Below are 18,578 nucleotides of genomic sequence, written 5' to 3' on the forward strand. Positions count from 1 at the left end.
TTTCTCACGTCAGAAATTAGTTATTTTGTCGTACAAAATTTATAATTAGTTCCATCAGTTTTAATAAGTTACTAATAAGTTAGTGAGCTGAGTGATCCTCGCCTCTGGGTGCAGGTAGAATTTTTGTTAAAATGATCCCCATTAGTGGGGACATAGTGTCAAACAATGCTGGTGATGCAATCAATAAATCACACAATAATTTGAACACAACGCTATGTTCAGGTATATCAGATATAGCCCGAAACCCGCTGACCAGCTCATGCGACGGTATGACTAGTAAAGTAGAACCAGTGGCTGAACTGTCACATATAATTCCGGAAAATGTCATTTTACAACGGAATGAGTCATTGAAGTGCCTTGAGAATCTGATAAATGAACTGCATATGATTGTCAAATCAAAGTCAAACATACATAAAGAGGTGAAAATAAAAACAGGCAACATAGCGGCCGTAATTAAAAGATTTATTGATTTAGACAACCAATTGTTAGAGGAAAAAGGCCGAACCACGGATGATACGGAAGTTATGATAAATGAAGTGCAATGTTGTGAGACAGCCCCTATAGAAAAAAGTGTACGGCAGGACACAAGCAAAGCCACAAGAAACCGAAACTCACAACATATAAGCAATAATCAGGTTAATGAGAAAAATGGTTTGCCAAGACGTCAGACGATCATAGAAATATGTAATGAAGAAAAAATCGAGGTAAATGACTGGCATAAAGTTCAGCCGAGAAAACAGAAAAAAAAGGAAGCAAGGGTACATCTGTCAGAACAGGACTCTAACCATAAAATGATAAAAAATCATAGAATTTTTCCAAAACCAAATGCCTTATTAATCCGGCCGACCGAAAAAGTTAATTATTCCGAAATATTACGTCGCATCAAACATGATGTCCCTGATGACAAGGTAAATACGACAGTAGAGAAAATAAACAAAACCAGAAATGGAGACTTGTTGATAACTATTTCTAAGAAAAGTGAGGACAAAGGCCAAGGACTGCAACAGATTATCGCAGGTGTGTTAAAGGATGAGGCCGAAGTTATTTATAAGGGGCACCAAGAAACTATAGAAATAAGGGATATTGATGATGAAACCTCAAAAATTGATATCCAGATAGCACTACAAAAAGCAACCGGGGGAGCCTGCAACACACCAGCAGAAGAAATTAGGCTTCGTAAGGCATATAGAGGTACCCAGATTGCTACTGTAGCTCTTCCAGCGGCAGTTGTACACGATCTGCTCAAAGCAAGTAGCAAAATACGAATTGGATGGGTCAACTGTCAAATTAAAATCATCAAGAAACCAATTCGATGTTTTAAATGCTGGCTATTCGGACATTATGGATCACAGTGCAAGAGCGAAGTGAATCGGACCAATCTATGCTTTAGATGTGGACAAGAAGGTCACAAAATAGCCAACTGTATAAATGCAGCAAAATGTGCACTATGCGCTGAAAATGGAAACTCTGAAAATGTAGCACATCATGCCGGCACTCACAGATGTCCTCTATATAGGGAGGCCATAGAGAAAATAATGAACGCAAAAGCATGAAGATAATACAGCTAAACATGAATCATTGTGAGGCTGCACACGACTTGCTTATGCAGACGGTAAGAGATATGAAAATTGATGTTGCCCTCTTATCAGAACCTTACAAACATCTAACTGATTGGCCATGGGAAACGGACAGTACCACCAAAGCCGTTATTTGGTCCTGTGGCAAGTTTTGTTTCCAAAATGTTGTTAACAATAGCAACGCTGGATTTGTCGCAGCATCATTAGATGGCATACATTTATACAGCTGTTACGCTCCACCTAGTCTTTCTTTGCCAGATTTTGTCGATTTTTTAGATCGTCTTGTGGAGGATGCAAAACGACACCACCCCGTAGCGATAGCCGGTGACTTTAACGCATGGGCGGTAGACTGGGGAAGTAGGAAGACTAATGCAAGAGGTAAAGCACTTTTGGAGGCCTTCAATGCACTTGACGTGGTTTTACTTAATAGTGGTGATAAACCAACCTTTGAAAAGGGCAGTGCAAGCTCAATAATAGACCTTACTTTTGTTAGCAATAGCCTCGTCAGAGGAATTTGCAATTGGGAGGTATTAGATATCTACACTGCTAGTGACCACAATGCAATCATCTGGGAAATATCAACAGATAGAAACATTAGAAGACATGCGAAAATATCTAAAGCCATTGGGTGGAAAATAAAATCTTTTGATGAAAGCGCCATGAGAGTTGCCTTAAATTGCAAACCTATAATTTCAGAACACGCAGATGAGCATACTAGAGAGCTGATGGAGAGAATAACCGAAGCCTGTGATATCAGTATGACTCGTAAACATGGCATAAATCAAAGACAATCTGTGCACTGGTGGACTGAAGAAATCAGCTCTCTTCGTAAAGAGTGCCTAAAGAAAAGAAGGATCTCTCAGCGTGGATATAGTCTCAGTAATTCTGCACAACTGGTAGTGGAATATAAACAAGCACGTAGACAACTAAATAAAGCTATCAAAGATAGTAAAGTTAGGTGCTGGAAAGAACTTTTGGATGAAGTCGAGGAAAATCCATGGGGAAGACCTTATAAGACTGTAATGTCTCGCCTCAAAAGCCAGCCAATACCTTCACCAACTTGCCCACGACTATTGAATAAAATAGTAACTACTTTGTTTCCACGACAACCTAATTTGAACTACCAGGTAACACATGTAGAACAGAATAATATTCCACTTATAACACTGCAAGAACTGATGGAAGCTTGTCATCGCGTTGGTAATAGCAAGGCACCGGGATTAGATGGAATTCCTAATATTGCCTTGAAAACATCAATTATGACATCTCCGACAATGTTTCTTAATGCATATAATACATGCCTGAAAGAAGGGGTTTTTCCACGAAAATGGAAACAGCAAAGACTAGTGCTTATTCCCAAAGGAAAAAAACCACCAGATGAACCATCATCCTATCGTCCAATATGCATGCTGGATACAGCGGGTAAAATTTTTGAAAGAATAATTCACCAAAGAATAGATGCAGTAGTTGATCCAATCCTAGCAGACAATCAGTATGGTTTTCGCAAAGGGCGATCAACTATCGATGCTATAAACTTGGTAGTTAATACCGCCAAGGAGGCAATTGCTGGAACCAGATGGAAGGGGGGTTCCAAAAAGTACTGCCTTGTAGCTACATTGGATATAAAAAATGCTTTTAATTCTGCAAACTGGGATTGCATTATGAATGCACTCCGTGACAAGAACGTGCCAGCATACCTATGCAATATAGTCGCAAGCTACTTTACAGACAGAATTCTAATGTACCATTCACGCGATGGTACAGAAGAATATAATATAACAGGAGGTGTGCCGCAGGGCTCTGTTCTAGGCCCTTTGCTGTGGAATATTATGTATGATGGCCTTTTGAGACTAGAGTTTCCAGAATGTGTGAAACTAGTAGCATATGCAGACGATGTTGCCATAGTGGTTGTCTCCAAACAAATTGATGACATCGTAAGCCTATTCGATATTACATTCAGAAAAATTAATCGGTGGATGGGAACAATGAATCTCCAATTAGCACAACAAAAAAGTGAAGCTGTTCTTATCACTAGTAGGAAAAGAATTGAGACCATCAAGCTAAAGATAGGAAATCTTGAGATCACGTCAAAACCTCACATCTGTTACCTTGGCGTAATGCTTGATGCTCGTTTGAATTTCAATCAACAGGTGGAACACGTTAGTGCTAAGGCGTCAATAGTTAGGACGAAACTTGCTCGACTGATGCCTAATATTGGAGGTCCTAAACAAACCAGAAGGATATTACTATCGTCAGTTATTACTTCAGTGCTGACATATGGTATCTCCATATGGGGTGATGCTCTTAAATCTCAAAAATCGAGGAGAATGGCAGGGCCCTTATACCGTCTCAGTGCTATAAGAATTGCTTGCGCATTTCGCACAATATCGGCGGAAGCAGTGTGCGTCATTTCAGGAACTGTGCCTCTCTTAGTCTTAGCAGAGGAAAGACGGACAATTTACCATAGAAGACATCAACAACTGTGTCCTGAAAAGTTAAGATTAGAAGAACGGCAGAACAGCATTGACCGATGGCAGCGACTGTGGGATGTCGCTGTAAAGGGCAGATGGACGCATCGTCTCATTCCTAACATCAAAGTCTGGCTAAGTCGCAAGCACGGCGAAGTAAACTATTATACTACGCAAATGCTATCGGGGCATGGCTGTTTTCGAGCCTACCTACACCGATTCAAGCACGATAGCTCGCCGGATTGCCCATATTGTTTGGGCGAAATCGAAGATGCTGAGCACGTGTTCTTCGTGTGCCCGCGATTTGGTGCTCTACGGGATGATGTGGAGGAGACATTGAGACGCACAATTACCCCAGGTAATGTTGTTGAAGTGATGCTGACAAGTGAAGCTGCTTGGAACGCCATAGACAGATTTGCGAGAGACGTTTTAATGGACCTGCGTTCTATAGAGAGAGAAAGGGCGAATGGGACTTCGCCCATTTAAAAGATAAGTAAAATGTTTATGAATTATAACATTGTTTATAACAAGTTAAGAATTGTAACATTCTAGATCCTCCCCCCACGAAGTAATGCCTAGCGGCGGTTTCCGTGGGGACCAGAGGCAGGGGCAAAGCGGAGGTTTTAGTCGGTATTATACCAGGGCGGTATCGAGTCCGACATACCCAGACAGAAGACCGGTCTGGGATGCATAAAAGCATTTCCTTCGCTATACAAAAAAAAAAAAAAAAAAAAAAAAAAAAAAAAAAAAAAAAAAAAAAAAAAAAAAAAAAAAAAAAAAAAAAACCCTACGGAAAGTTAAAAAACATGTTATAATTATTATTTATTCGTTATAATAATATGGAAACTGATTTGCATATTTATAGCAATAAATACATTATAACAACAGTATGTGTTACAGTTTCTAAAGTTCCGTAATACTTGACTTCAGAAAGTTTTTTAGAAACATGTATAACTTATAACATTCATTCATTAACTCTTGCTTAAATTGACAAAATTAAGTTCAGCAGTACTTTCATACAATGTTACAAATTAACTGGGTTTACTTCAGTTTATAGTGCCACTGAAAATCTCATAAGACTATGTTACATATGTAAAAAAGTTTGGAAAAAGTAAATATACTATAATTACTTTTTTTTATCTTATAGACTACTCTTTGGCTGTCGAAGTATTTGGTGCGTATAATTAATTATTAATTTTACTTTATTTAATTTTAATTATTTATTATTAAAATATATTTTAAGTAACATATATTTTACATTAAAATATATACATTGCGTAATTTTTTAACAAAATTCATCGTGGACAATTGACAAACGTAAAAATTATCTACTTTTTAATGTTAGAAATAATCTTAACATTTACATAATCTTCATGTTCCTAGTCAATATTAGAATACCCTGTGTTCATGTTCAGGTGGTGGGGACTGTTTAAAAGGCTATTTTATATATGTAATCAATTATATAAACTATAATTATACTTCAAATTCTGCTTTGAATATTTCAAACAATTTTCTCTGAAAATTGTAAGTATTATGTGACAAAATTCATCAACATTTACCAGTATTAAAACAGCATGCACAGATGCCAAGAATTGATTTTCTTCCTCATTTTAGTTTTTTATCTGGGCTTAAAGTGAATTAATAAAAATCATGTACAAAGTGAACAAAGCCATGAAAACTTATAATCTAACATAGTATACTAAGGCGTTAAATAAATTACTTGCTTTATATCATCAAAGTTTCAAATAATAAGCTATATAAAGCACGGTAGTAAAACTTTAACTAAGTATTTATAGCGACAACGTTGTACGTGCCGCTTTTGCAAGAAGCCGATAATCCACTTTTAATCATCACTTTATGTCAGAAAAAAATACAGAAATATAATTATAAAGTGATAAAAGTGCGAGGCAAAGCAAATTAATGAACAAAAAGTTTGCAATCAGTAAATTTTATGACTGAGATATAATTTTTAATGAATTATATATTCATACTAATAATTCACTGAATTATACCAAAACTGACAGCATTGGAATATTTTATATCAATAAATTCATATTTATTGCTTGTGCTTCGAACATGAAAGTATGTATTAGAGGAGCAAACTGAAAATATTTTTAACTAGTGGTGCATGGCATCGTGTCTTGAGGCAAATTGCTGGTACTTCTCGTACCACAATTAAATATTCGAGCAAAAAAATTAATGATCAATAAATTTTGATCAATTATTAATAACAATTGTTTTTAAATGTTTTCAAAGAAATAATTATAATTACTATATGTTTATTCGTTCATATAATATACAGTGACGATCTTATCATTCAAAATGCTTAAAAATATTTACATTTAGAAGAAATGCTGAATGAATCCATCTGAGGACATATTTCTTACGAGTAGAATGATGCATATGAAATATATAGAGTTTTAAACTGAATTGTAAATTTAAAATTTATGTTTTAAGTAAAAATCAAAGTTAAACTTTGATGCATCTATATTATACATCTCTATTATAAATACTCTCAATTTAATATAGTTTTGTTAATTTATCAGTTAGCTGAGCAAACAGTAAATTGAGTGGTAATTTGAAAATTTGTCTACGTGGTAATACTGAAATATTGTCCTTGAATACGATGTATTAGTCACAAAAATTGATAAAAAGGTGTCAAAGGCACAACCAGCTACATCTGAAGGACATGCACTTTACATACATTTTTGTTACATGCACTTTATATATGAAAATGAATTTTATAATTACGTATCAGCTCTCCATTTTAAATCACCATATAATGGAAAAATCTGTAACCTAGCAATGTGATTTAATATAACATACTTCGATTACAAAATTTAATTATAATCAGACAGCAAATAAATAAATTAATACGAATAATTGAAAATATATCGAAATACAAAATAATTAATTAACATCTGACATGTCTGAAATTGAATTTTTTACATCTGGTTGTGAAATTATTATAAACATGCCCTTTGGATATAACTTTACTATGTTACTGCAACCTTATTAAATTGGATATATGTTTTGCATAATTACCATCAGTAATATTATCATAAAACTTGATTTATATCTTTCGCTCATTAAAATGATATTTTAATCGAACTTGATTGACATAACTGAATAATCTATAAATTGAAATGTTCAAATAGTATAGAATAATAGAAATAAAACACACAATTCACGCATCTTAAGATGCACAATTGTGGACAGAAATAATTTAGGTAATATTAATGAGATTAATATTGTTTCAATTTCATATTGATAAAATCTACGATAAAATTTTAATTTTAGAGCAGTTTTTATTTATATCTCATGCAATATTGTTTTAGAGATTATGTACAAGTTTTATTGCATGTAGAATCAATTTTATACTCAGGAATTGTTCAAGATTTGATATAAAATAACCGTAAGAGCAATTTAAACCTCAAGATTTTTAATATTATCTAAATTCATAAAAATATTTTAAATCTGCTTCTATCACTGCAGAAGACATATAATATTATATATTCAAAGGTGAGAAAGGAAAAAAGTATTTGAAATTTTATTAACGTATGGTTGGGTTATCTGAAACATGGTGATATATGCGTGTGCAAAAAATATTCGTCTAATGCTTTTTCACCTATATCATTTCTTTTTTATATATTTATACCTATGTGATATATCTTCCACAGGCGGTCTCTTCTGCTCCAATCTATCAATCTGGACATAAAAACGTTTGACATAAGGTATGTCTCCAACCAATTATTAGGTGTAGACCCACTGATATCTATTATAGGTTTTTTATAATTATATTTTTCTATTGTTTCTTTTAATAGGTTATTGAATATCATAATACTTTCACAATTTTTTTTTTTAAATCAGCATCTTTATTTGAATTTATTTAATGATCTATCCAAAAGAAAATCCATGAATTTATGAAATAAGCATAATCAAATAGCTTTAAATCGTGTAAAATATTCAGTATAGAAATTTAACTTCATAGCTAACAGTAAAAAAATCAGAAAGCTGTGTATATATATATATTTATAATAGAACCAAACTGGTGTAAATAAATAAATACAGGAACCAAAATGGTCCTAGGATCAATGTCGTTTCAAAGATAATCGTCTTAATGAGGTTTGCTGTATTTATTAGCCGTTTAATAAATTCAAAGAGTTTTACCACAGTCCATCTCTTTTTACTTAAACTAATATAAATAAAATATGATTCTTAAAATAATGCCTTTTTGACGATTTATTGTTGTCCGTTTGAACATGTTCGATCTTCTTCGAACTTCAATAGTTGCTACTCAAATATAATTATTTCAATATTATCACATTTTGTGTTTGCAAATATTAGGTATAGATAATATTATATCGTATATTATTAATATCTGAGCATCGTATGACCGTTTTGTTTGATTTACCATATACTAATTTGAATATGTTATCCTTCAACATAACTTATACACCATACCTCAGCAAATATTTAAATTAATGTGTTTTCTTCTATAACATGAATTAATCGACAATATAATGAATATGCATAAAAATACTTCACATGTACTATATATGAGTGTATGTTTAAACATACCACAAAAACTCCCAAGATCAATTTATTCTACATTTTTTCCTAAAAGAATTTATCTTGCTATATTTTATTTAATGGATTTCATTGTTATTTCTCGTTCGAATTGAATAGAAATTTTTACGTATAGAGTTTGCACAAAGTTTCTGAATTAGAATAATCCATTGCATCTTATGTTGCACGATGCAATAATGTACAGCGAGAGAAGTTTTTAATTTAATTCTTCTATTTAGAGGATAATACTTATAAAGTTTAAAAAATAGAATGGTGTAAAATAAGTTATAGCTTTCTTGAAATAGTGTAGTTATAAACATTAAAGTAGGAAAGTAATCCCACAACAGATATTCATTTTTTATGAGCCAGAGAATTATTATACATATTAGAAATGCAAATACTAGTCTTGCAAAAATAGATTTTGTAAATTCAATTTACAATTTATGTCGAACAGCATTTACGTTTACTCCATGGCTAACAGATAAATAGTTTTATTTTTTTATTTAGAAGTATTTTGTTATTTTAACAATATTTAGATTCAAAGATAGAAAAGCTGCTGGGAGGTTTAAAATAAGTTCAATATCTTATTTAAATTATAAACATATAACTGCGCTTAGGTTTTTGAAATGCGCAAATTCAACTTAATAATGATTAATTTCATTTATTATACATGCATTGCTTATTTCATTTTTACTGTTCTTATTCAATTTTAATCATCGTGAATAATACATTATTATATATTATTAAATATTTTATTTGTAACATGTTAAGTATGTTTTGTGAATTTTTTTACCAATTTTTTCACAATTATAGCATTCTTTAGTCTTGTGTTTAAATCACTAATTATATGCTATAGCCAGTTATAGTAAATAATAGTACAAAATTTAAAATATTATATTTTTCAAATATTACAAACTTTATTATAAACCATTATAATATTGTGCTATTATAAAAAGCTATCCCTATAGTAAAATTTCAAGATACAAAAAATAAAATTTTTCAAAAAAGTCACATTTTTATAAAAATTGCAAAGATTTAGATTTCTGTAGGGAAAGTTCCAGCAATTTTCCTTAATAAATTGCAACTCCTATGTATACATGAACCTATATATTTTCGGAATGTATAACAAGTTTCTAAACATTTCTAAGTTAAAGCACATTTATTAATCTTCTCCTAAATCGCATTTGTCGCAGTTAAAGCAATTGCTGGAACTGTTTAAGCGTTTCTCAGAGCTGGTTGGAATATCGCACAACCAGCATGTGGATTTTGTTTCATAATATAATTTATAAGCGAACACATATTTAAAGACAGATATACATGTACGTCGAATTTTCTAGAGTGGAGCCAACGACCAACAAAATTAGATCATTTACTTTTATTGTAATAATATATTTGTTTATTTATTTATTTATTTTTATATACCCCAATCAGTTATATACAGTAAATTTATAATATATTTATTATATAAGCGTAATATTAATAATTTCATAACTTAAAAAACTACGTATATAATTTTTTTAATGATATAATATAATACACTTTTATGCATAATACTTTGGTAACATAATCTAATAATTAATTGCACATATTATTTTATTGTACAGATGCAATTTAAGGTTTTAATTCTTTTCGTTTAATGTTGGTCTCAAAAATGTTTTGACGAGTATCGAAATAGTTCAAACTGCCGCAATACTCGTTGACTACTTTGGCTAATTTTTTAAAGGACTGTTATGCATATTAAAGAGTTTATTTTCAAATCTCGTACAATTAAATTATGTTTTCTAAACAATAATCACATCAAGAAATGCTGACCTTATTTCGTAACTTTGCTTATTAAAAACATTGCTCTTTAAGCGAGACTATGCAAATTGTTAAAAGAAGTAATATTTTACAAATTTTTTAATTGAGCCAGCAAACCACAAAATTATGATAATGATATTAAATAGTATTTACCAAGACAATATTAAACTGGATGTGTATGGCATCGTGCCTTGAAGGAAAATTGCTGGAACTTCCCGTACCCTAATGAAATGTTCGGTGAAAATTAAATGTTTTGAAATAGATTATTATAAATACTATAACATTGTCTAATATTTACAAGAATTATATAAACTGAATTACAAAATTAAAATTATTTATTTAAATATAAGTGAGCTTTAAAACTTTAGCCAGAATGAAAATAAAAATCTTAACTATTTTCGATATACAAATTTTTTTTTATAAATTTCGAAATATTTTTTTTCCAAAAGCAATTATTTTGTTAAAACAAACGGAAAGTTTTTTGAATCATCCAAATCGGACGCTTAGTTTTCTCAAAAACTGCCATTTTTTGCACAATTAGCTTGGTATCTCCAAAACGCCTGAATCTGTCTTTGCCAAAAACTAAACACAACTTCTCCTAATCTATACAAATTGCATGTTTTTTGGATCATCATCAGCACTTGCTGATTAAAAGCATTGCTCTTTAAGCAAGACGATACAAATTGTTAGTAATGAGAAGTAATATTTTACAAATAATTTCATACAAAAATCTTATTTACTTATTAAATACATCTGGTTCCATTTAAGATTTTTACATCTGTTATATTGATACTTGAATGTTTCAAAGTAACCACATTGTTCAAGTAGATTAAAATACTTTACTCTTGCAAATCAAACTTCGTAAAACAATCTTATATTTTCAGCAGATCTATTTTTTAACTTAATTATTCATTTTCTTCTCTTGTTAAAATTATAATGATAGTTAAAACTAATAATTGTTCAGAAATGATTATTTTCGAATTATGGTAATTAGTTAACTTATCGAACTTCTGTCTTGTCTATTAATCAGTCTATAAAATAATGCATTATAATCTAATGTTCTTTGTTATATAATCATTATATTTTCACAACTATCAAAGTGGACCGATTTTTACCAGATGCATTAGTTATTGAAGGTATGTTTATTATTACATAAAACAACATCTCGTATTAATACTATTAGATAATACATTTATTATATAAAATTTGAAAATTTTCTTATCGATGTACATAAAATTGTTCTTCTTTCAAAAATATGACAAAATTTTATATTATCTCTGCTGTACCATCTACCAGGTAATGTTCTGAAACATTTTGGGGCGATGTGGATTTGCCCGAGAGCTATTCCGAGCAGTCTTTTTACTCCTGCAACGGGTACATATGTAGAGTAGGATTTGCGCATTTAAGTATTTTGAATTTATAGACTATTTTGAAATTCAAATAAAAGCACAAGCAGCTTGGCTTTTGTCCAGTATTTTAAAACGTTTAAAATATTTATACGCGACACTTCATAAGATATTGATGCTATGGAGATCTGTAAAAATTATATACGTTAAGTATATAATATTTATTTATGAGAAATATAAATGCTTTTGCATAATATATATCACATGTATAATTTCTAAGATGTCAATGCACAACAACCACAGAAATACACGAATAAACTTTCTTTAAAAAAGCACATGTCAGTATCATTTTGTGTATATTTCTTTTTACCACATTCATGTTGAAATGCAACAAATAGAAAATTATCTATCAACATTTATGTCGTAGTGCTTTTCATTTCTTCCTAATCTATCTTCGAAACTACCAAGCTTTTTAAACGAGTTCATTTCACAAATCTTAAAAAAGGTGTACAAAGAATGAATCTCTCCAGTACGTCTTGTTACCAGTAAAATCTCACTACAAATCCACAATCCACGCAGCCAATGATTGTGATTGATAGTCTCTTCTAGTTATTCTATAAATCTAACTTTATACAGTTTATATATTGGATTGAGTTTTTTATATTTCTTTTGTTCGTTCTGAACGCCCGAGTTATATGGCCACTCTGAGGAAATTTAATCCTTTAATAGTAGCGCCCCAAGAAATATATTATTTTCTCGTAATAATCCGCTATTAATTTTAGCAGTGTACCGCAATAGTACAACAAGAATATAAAAATAGATATACATTTGTTTTTGTTCTATATCTGAAGTCCAATATAGTAGTAGTTAAAATTGGTTACATTTCTACATTGTTCATTGCCTTTATTCATATGGGAGAGCTTTTATAATTTGACTCGATTTCAATAAATTAGTTTTTTTGGAATGCATTTACTATTATTCGTCATTGGTTTTATAATTTTAGGCGGCTAAGTTTTTATATGAGTTCTTTTTGTATATTCTGTAGTTCAGAAAACTTGTCCTTCTTTCCAATTTCACGGCCGGGCGTATAGTGTCGGCGTATATTTTGTTGTTGAATAGATTGCTGCCTCTCTGAAACTCATATGATTTCCATTTATTGTCTTTTTTAGTTTCATGTGATATAAATAACTTTTGCAATTTATGTTCATCTCAACAGTGGCTTGTTTTTTTCCATTGTTTTTTTTCTTGCATTGAGTCGTTACGTGGCCGTATCTTTGGCACTTATAACATTTAGACGCCCCCTACAGGAAGTTAATAACATATAAATACAGCTAAATATTGAACAAAATTATAGAATTGTGAAAATAATTTGAATGAATCTTTGTATTAAGAATTTTTAAATCAAAATTTAAACATACAAATTTAAAAATTTGAATATGACAAATAACGAATATATTTTTTATATATATTTTATATATTATTTATATATAATATTGTCTCACTTTCATTTCCTAATAAATCTAAGTATATCAAAATTACTCTTATAATACTTGTTGGCAAGAAATGAACTAATATTGATTATAAAATAAAGTTCCTCGTATTTACGAGTATTACCATGTTTGTCATCATTTTGAATATAAAATTAATTAGTTAAAGAGCGCGTTGTATGGAGGTATAAAATTATTACATCTCCTAGCAAATACATTAATAATACTGTTAAGAATATTTTACAATAGGTTTGATGCCATACAAGCTAAGTTTGCTGCAAAACAATTTTAATGAGATCATTCTGCTCTATGCATTTCGTACTATTAATCACAGGCATTGTGAAAACTAATTGGCGAACACATTCGAACTACGTGAACTTTCGCCAGAGAAGTCAAACATCTACAACGTTCACATGCGGTTCACATCATCAGAAGCGGGCAACATTTCGAATAATCAATATTAATATGATATATAATATATTTAATACGAAATAACTACTTCTAAATATGGAATATAACAATTTAATGCAATATTGATAAGATATTTATAGTTATTAAATTACTCAATTTTTATCAATTACATTTACCAATTCGACCTCACAAATGTCCTCATAATAGGAGGAAGCTATTTACTTTTGTTCTGTGTGAGTGCTAACGGTAACTACATACCCCATTTTTGTATTTTCTAGTCAAATAATGAAAATCTTATGATGAATGCTCCAGCTGAAAGCATCGGTGTGGCCCAGCCAAAAGGGTGGATGAATAGTGAATTTTTTGCAATATCTAAGAATATTCGTCAAAGACACATGTGCAGACACTCTATAGAGTATGGAGGTGGCTTCATATGAGTTCAATGCTGGTTCAAACTAGGTGCCACTTTGTAAAATCATATTTCTCGTTACCAAAAGTTTGATTGATAGTATTAATTATTTTCTAGCAAAGGATGCGTATTTGTTAACTTAGTTTTATTGGTTAATTAACAAAATTCAATTGTTATTTAACAAAATTCATAATTTAATGAACATTTCGTAAAAAACTTTTTGATTTATTTATAAATAACCTTAGGTGTGCGGCACTCGGGGACTTCCCCCGATATATATGCATGAATTATTTTATTTTATTATCTACTACATAAACAATTAATATATAAATTATTTGATTGTCTTTTATAATTATAAATTAATTGTTTATAAAAAACAACTATATGTGTCTTAAACTTTTAGCTCTATAACCTTAGAAATATATTTATCAGCTATACAGAGTTCGACGTGAAAAAAAAAACAATATTTTCAGAATCTTTTAGCGATTAAGCTGGAAAATCAATTTTTTCAAATGTTCGCCAACCCATATTCTATTACTACGTGCGGTCTACGGTATGTCAGTTGACCATATAACTACGTACATACGCGAACCCACGAGTTACGTCCGGAAGGCGATACGATATTCAATTTATGGATCGGACATAATTTTTTTTTTTTTAGTAATTGAAAATCGTGTTGAGTTCGCTTTGCAAATTAAAAAATAGAAGAAAATTATAATTGAAAATTCAAGATAAAAGTCCTGTGATAAAATGTTCAAAAGTTATAAGCGTATAAAAATTTCTTATATAAAAAAGAAGAGTGGGCGTTAGAAGTAAAACTTATTTGCTACTGTGCATGATGGCATTTAAGTAAAAATAAATACATCATATAACAATTTTGAATAATGTTTAGTGGTAATATGGTACCACTTGTAATGCATACATTTATTAGTGTCAACTATCATACACATTTATATAATGATAAATTATAAATTATAAATTATATATTTATAATAGCATTAAAAATATGTGTAATATTTAAAAGCAATAATGTAATTAAAGTCATACTTCAAATATGACATGATCGGTTTGTCATTGTAATTAGCATTTAGAAATGAACCTTTATTAGAGAAATGAAGTAATTGCTGATTAATAAATTCTATAATATTCGTTCACGCAGTGGATTATATTGAACAACGCCTAAACGAATATTGTTTTCGCAACTTCACTCATCATGTAACTGTGTTTGAAGAACTTCATGTAATTAAAATTAACATACATTTATTTACTGCTTGTAATTTTTAGTTTTTTGCTGGCGATATAATCTCATTGATGCCGGTACCCATACAACAACAGATCTCTAATCATATACACGACGTCTAATCACAATCGATCCGTATAGCAATGATTTCATCGAGAGCGAATGACGAATCATTGGCACTCAACTCTGCCGTAAAGCACTTCCGTTGCATTTATACGGATTCACACCACAGTCACGTCTAAATAAGTTTGACTTCAAAAATTCTCAAAAAAGTTAGTATTTTATCTTGAGCACCTAGAAGCTTCAAATAAAAACGAGATCAATTATCATGTGGGCAATAATAATGACAAAAAAACTGAGTTTGATGCACTTCATGCTTTTTTGCGATTTTCGTCAGAAAGTTTGAGATGCTTATATATAGGGTAGAATTCTTATGACCTTAGAAAGCTGCTATAAAAATATTTCAAACGTCGTTCAAATAGTTTTTGAGACATACGCATTTGAAATATGCAAAATGTAGCAAATAGTTTTTAGCGAATATCCCGCGAACTGTGAGAGGTATCATAAAAATTCCCTGGGTTAAAGATCTTTTGATTTACAATATTTTATCCAAAAACATCAAAGTCATATGATATATCGTTCAAAAGTTATAAGCGTTTGATACGTACTCAATCTCTCCATCTGATAATTGAATGATTTATTAGATAAATTATATATTTTTTATTTTAAGAGTAGAATGTAGAAGCTGTTAATTTAGTTATAGCCAAATTTTGTTTTCTATTTGTAACAGTTGTAAAAATTTGTATTGATTTTTTTCTTATTAATATTCACCAGAGCTCTCTTTTCAAAAGTGGATGATCGTACAGATCGCGTTATATTCTTGCGTAATACGGTTTTCCGTGAATTTCTCATCTGGTACCCTCGCGATTAATTATCGAAGCACATGGTGCCCGACCCGCAGGACGAGAGATTCTATTAAATAGTCTGGTAATCCTTCAAGTTTCCAATCAGCCGAATACCAATGTGCGAATTTGCAATATACTTGGTTGCCTTTAAACTGATCATAGCGTTGCATTCGAAGCACAATTATTGCAATTGGGGGAAATTAAGAGAAGGGCATTTTCAAGATTGTGGCTTAATTTGTTTCTGTAGTTTTTTGTGATGAAATTTATTTATTTTAGTGCACGAGAAATGCTTTCAGATACAACGAAGGCGAATAAAGTTGTAGATGCTTTAATTATCATGTGTTACTGATGTGAAGTCGTGGTGATAGGATACTCACGGCACGCTTTTTTTTTTAATTATTAATAGTGGATTTTATTTTGCACATATTTATAAAATATATATGATAAACTACTGGTGTGTGGCATCGTGCCTTAAGGCAAATTGTTGGAACTCTCTGTACCGTAACAAAATATTCGAGGAATATTAAATGTTTTCAAACATATTATTATAAATAAATACTGTAACATTGTCTAATGTTAATAAGCATTATATAAACTGAAATACAAAGTTATAATTATTTATTTATAGAGTATATGAGTTTCATAAAGATTCTATGCAAAAACTTAACTTTTACAAAATTATCCCTAATAAATCTATGCCTTTCTCGATCCTTATTGATTGTTTAGGAAGCCTATTTAGTAATAAATGAGTATTAGGGAATGCAATACCGGTATACTGATATACCGAAATACCGGCATACCGCCCGATTGTTCGGCTTTATTAATACCGGTATTTACCTTAAAAATACCTGTATTTTCGGTATTTTTACATAAGTGCTTTTTGATACATATTCTACACGAGTTTAAATTTCTCGGAACAAACTTATCTTTAAATTCCATAATCGCATAAACAGATATATCTTAAGTGGTTCCATAGTATAAACAAAAGTCAAAGTATTATCTCTACTCGTTATTAAACTGAATATTTATTGCTTTTCAAAGGGCTTCATATATTGTCTAAGTAAATAGAATCGAATTAATAAATAATAATGTTTGTTTAATCATATGTAAAAATGTAACGGTTTTTGATGTAAAGTGACATCTGTGTCAAAATATTTTACATCATAAATACTCACAAGCAACAAAATGAAGATTGCGAAATTTGTACGTATCAATAATAATAATTACTAAATACTTTTGCTTTTTAACTACAATCATAAAATATTATTTTACGTAAAACGTATCGCACTTTGAAAATAATATTGAATAATTACATTGTTTTAAGTATAGATACTCAAAAATTATAATATGTTATTATATATCCTGATAATATCGTATTATATATTAGTATAGAAAAATTACTCTTATAAAGTCTTCAATGTATTGAAAATTAGTCTGATTTAAACACATCGGATACAGATAATAGAATTTATATAATAATGTAATATGATCTTTTATGAGTTCACGTTTGATTTTGGTGAAAAGTACTCAATATATCTTTAATTAGAGTTATTTAAATTGGATATAATTTTGTTAATTATAATTAAAAAAATAAACTTATTGTTTTTTGTTGTTTAGTTGTATATAGTTGTAGTTGTATGTATAAATTTTTATATTCGCACAAGTAACTTTCAATTATATTTACATTTGTTTATATATTAAAAATACCGGTATTTTACAGGTATTACCGGTTTTAAAATGAGAAAATACCGAAATACCGGTATTAAAATTTTGTATCGGTATTGCATTCCCTAATGAGCATAATAAATTTTGATAGATACTGAACAACATCATTTCTAAATTTTTTTTTTTTCTTTCTTCTTCGAAAACTTTAGTCTCTCTAATTTTGTTGCTACTGGAATTCCTTTTTTAAAACTGAAACATTTGAAATAAAAATTTTTAATTCACTTGAATTTGATATTTTCATAACGAAAACATTTTGTAAAATTGTTTTTAAGAATGCCTAATTTTACAAAATATTATTATCTTTATATACTATAAATATTATCTTTTCTTAAATATTCTACTTCACAATAACATATTTTTGCTCCAGACTACCATCACAGTCTGACTCATATTTACTCACCAGTGCTTATTAAAAGCGAAAAAATATGTTTAAATGCTGAGCTCATGTATGAGAACCAATAACGCATAAAAATGCCTTGATGTCGTTCAATGAGCTAAAAATACAGCATTAGACAGATTATTGCATTATATTATGTCGGGACACGATATCATTTTTATCATAAAGTTGCCTGTAATCATTATATGAAGTTAACGATGCACGATAATTGGCAGGCATAAAAATGATATTATTCAAAGGGCCC

At 30.2% G+C, this 18,578-nt stretch overlaps 1 protein-coding gene across 1 annotated transcript; it reads left to right on the forward strand.

Moving 5' to 3' along the window:
* Window positions 1–1,570: 1,570 nt before the first annotated feature.
* Window positions 1,571–5,233, forward strand: LOC113383315. Its single transcript, XM_026621583.1, has 3 exons — window positions 1,571–2,205; window positions 2,365–2,777; window positions 5,193–5,233. Exons 1-3 carry the CDS (start codon window positions 1,571–1,573, stop codon window positions 5,231–5,233), a joined length of 1,089 nt encoding a protein of 362 aa, XP_026477368.1.
* The last annotated feature ends 13,345 nt before the right edge of the window (window positions 5,234–18,578 follow it).

This window comes from Ctenocephalides felis, unplaced genomic scaffold (genome assembly GCF_003426905.1).
Source record: "Ctenocephalides felis isolate EL2017-DRISC unplaced genomic scaffold, ASM342690v1 CF-g0.4_SCAFFOLD_00845, whole genome shotgun sequence".
NCBI classification, from domain to species: domain Eukaryota; kingdom Metazoa; phylum Arthropoda; class Insecta; order Siphonaptera; family Pulicidae; genus Ctenocephalides; species Ctenocephalides felis.

Coding starts and splice junctions, on each gene's coding strand:
- LOC113383315 (XM_026621583.1), top strand. CDS start 1,571: ATGAATCATTGTGAGGCTGCACACGACTTGCTTATGCAGACGGTAAGA. Junction 2,206..2,364: donor AAAATATCTAAAGCCATTGG/GTGGAAAATAAA, acceptor CATAAATCAAAG/ACAATCTGTGCACTGGTGGA. Junction 2,778..5,192: donor GGAAGCTTGTCATCGCGTTG/GTAATAGCAAGG, acceptor TTTATCTTATAG/ACTACTCTTTGGCTGTCGAA.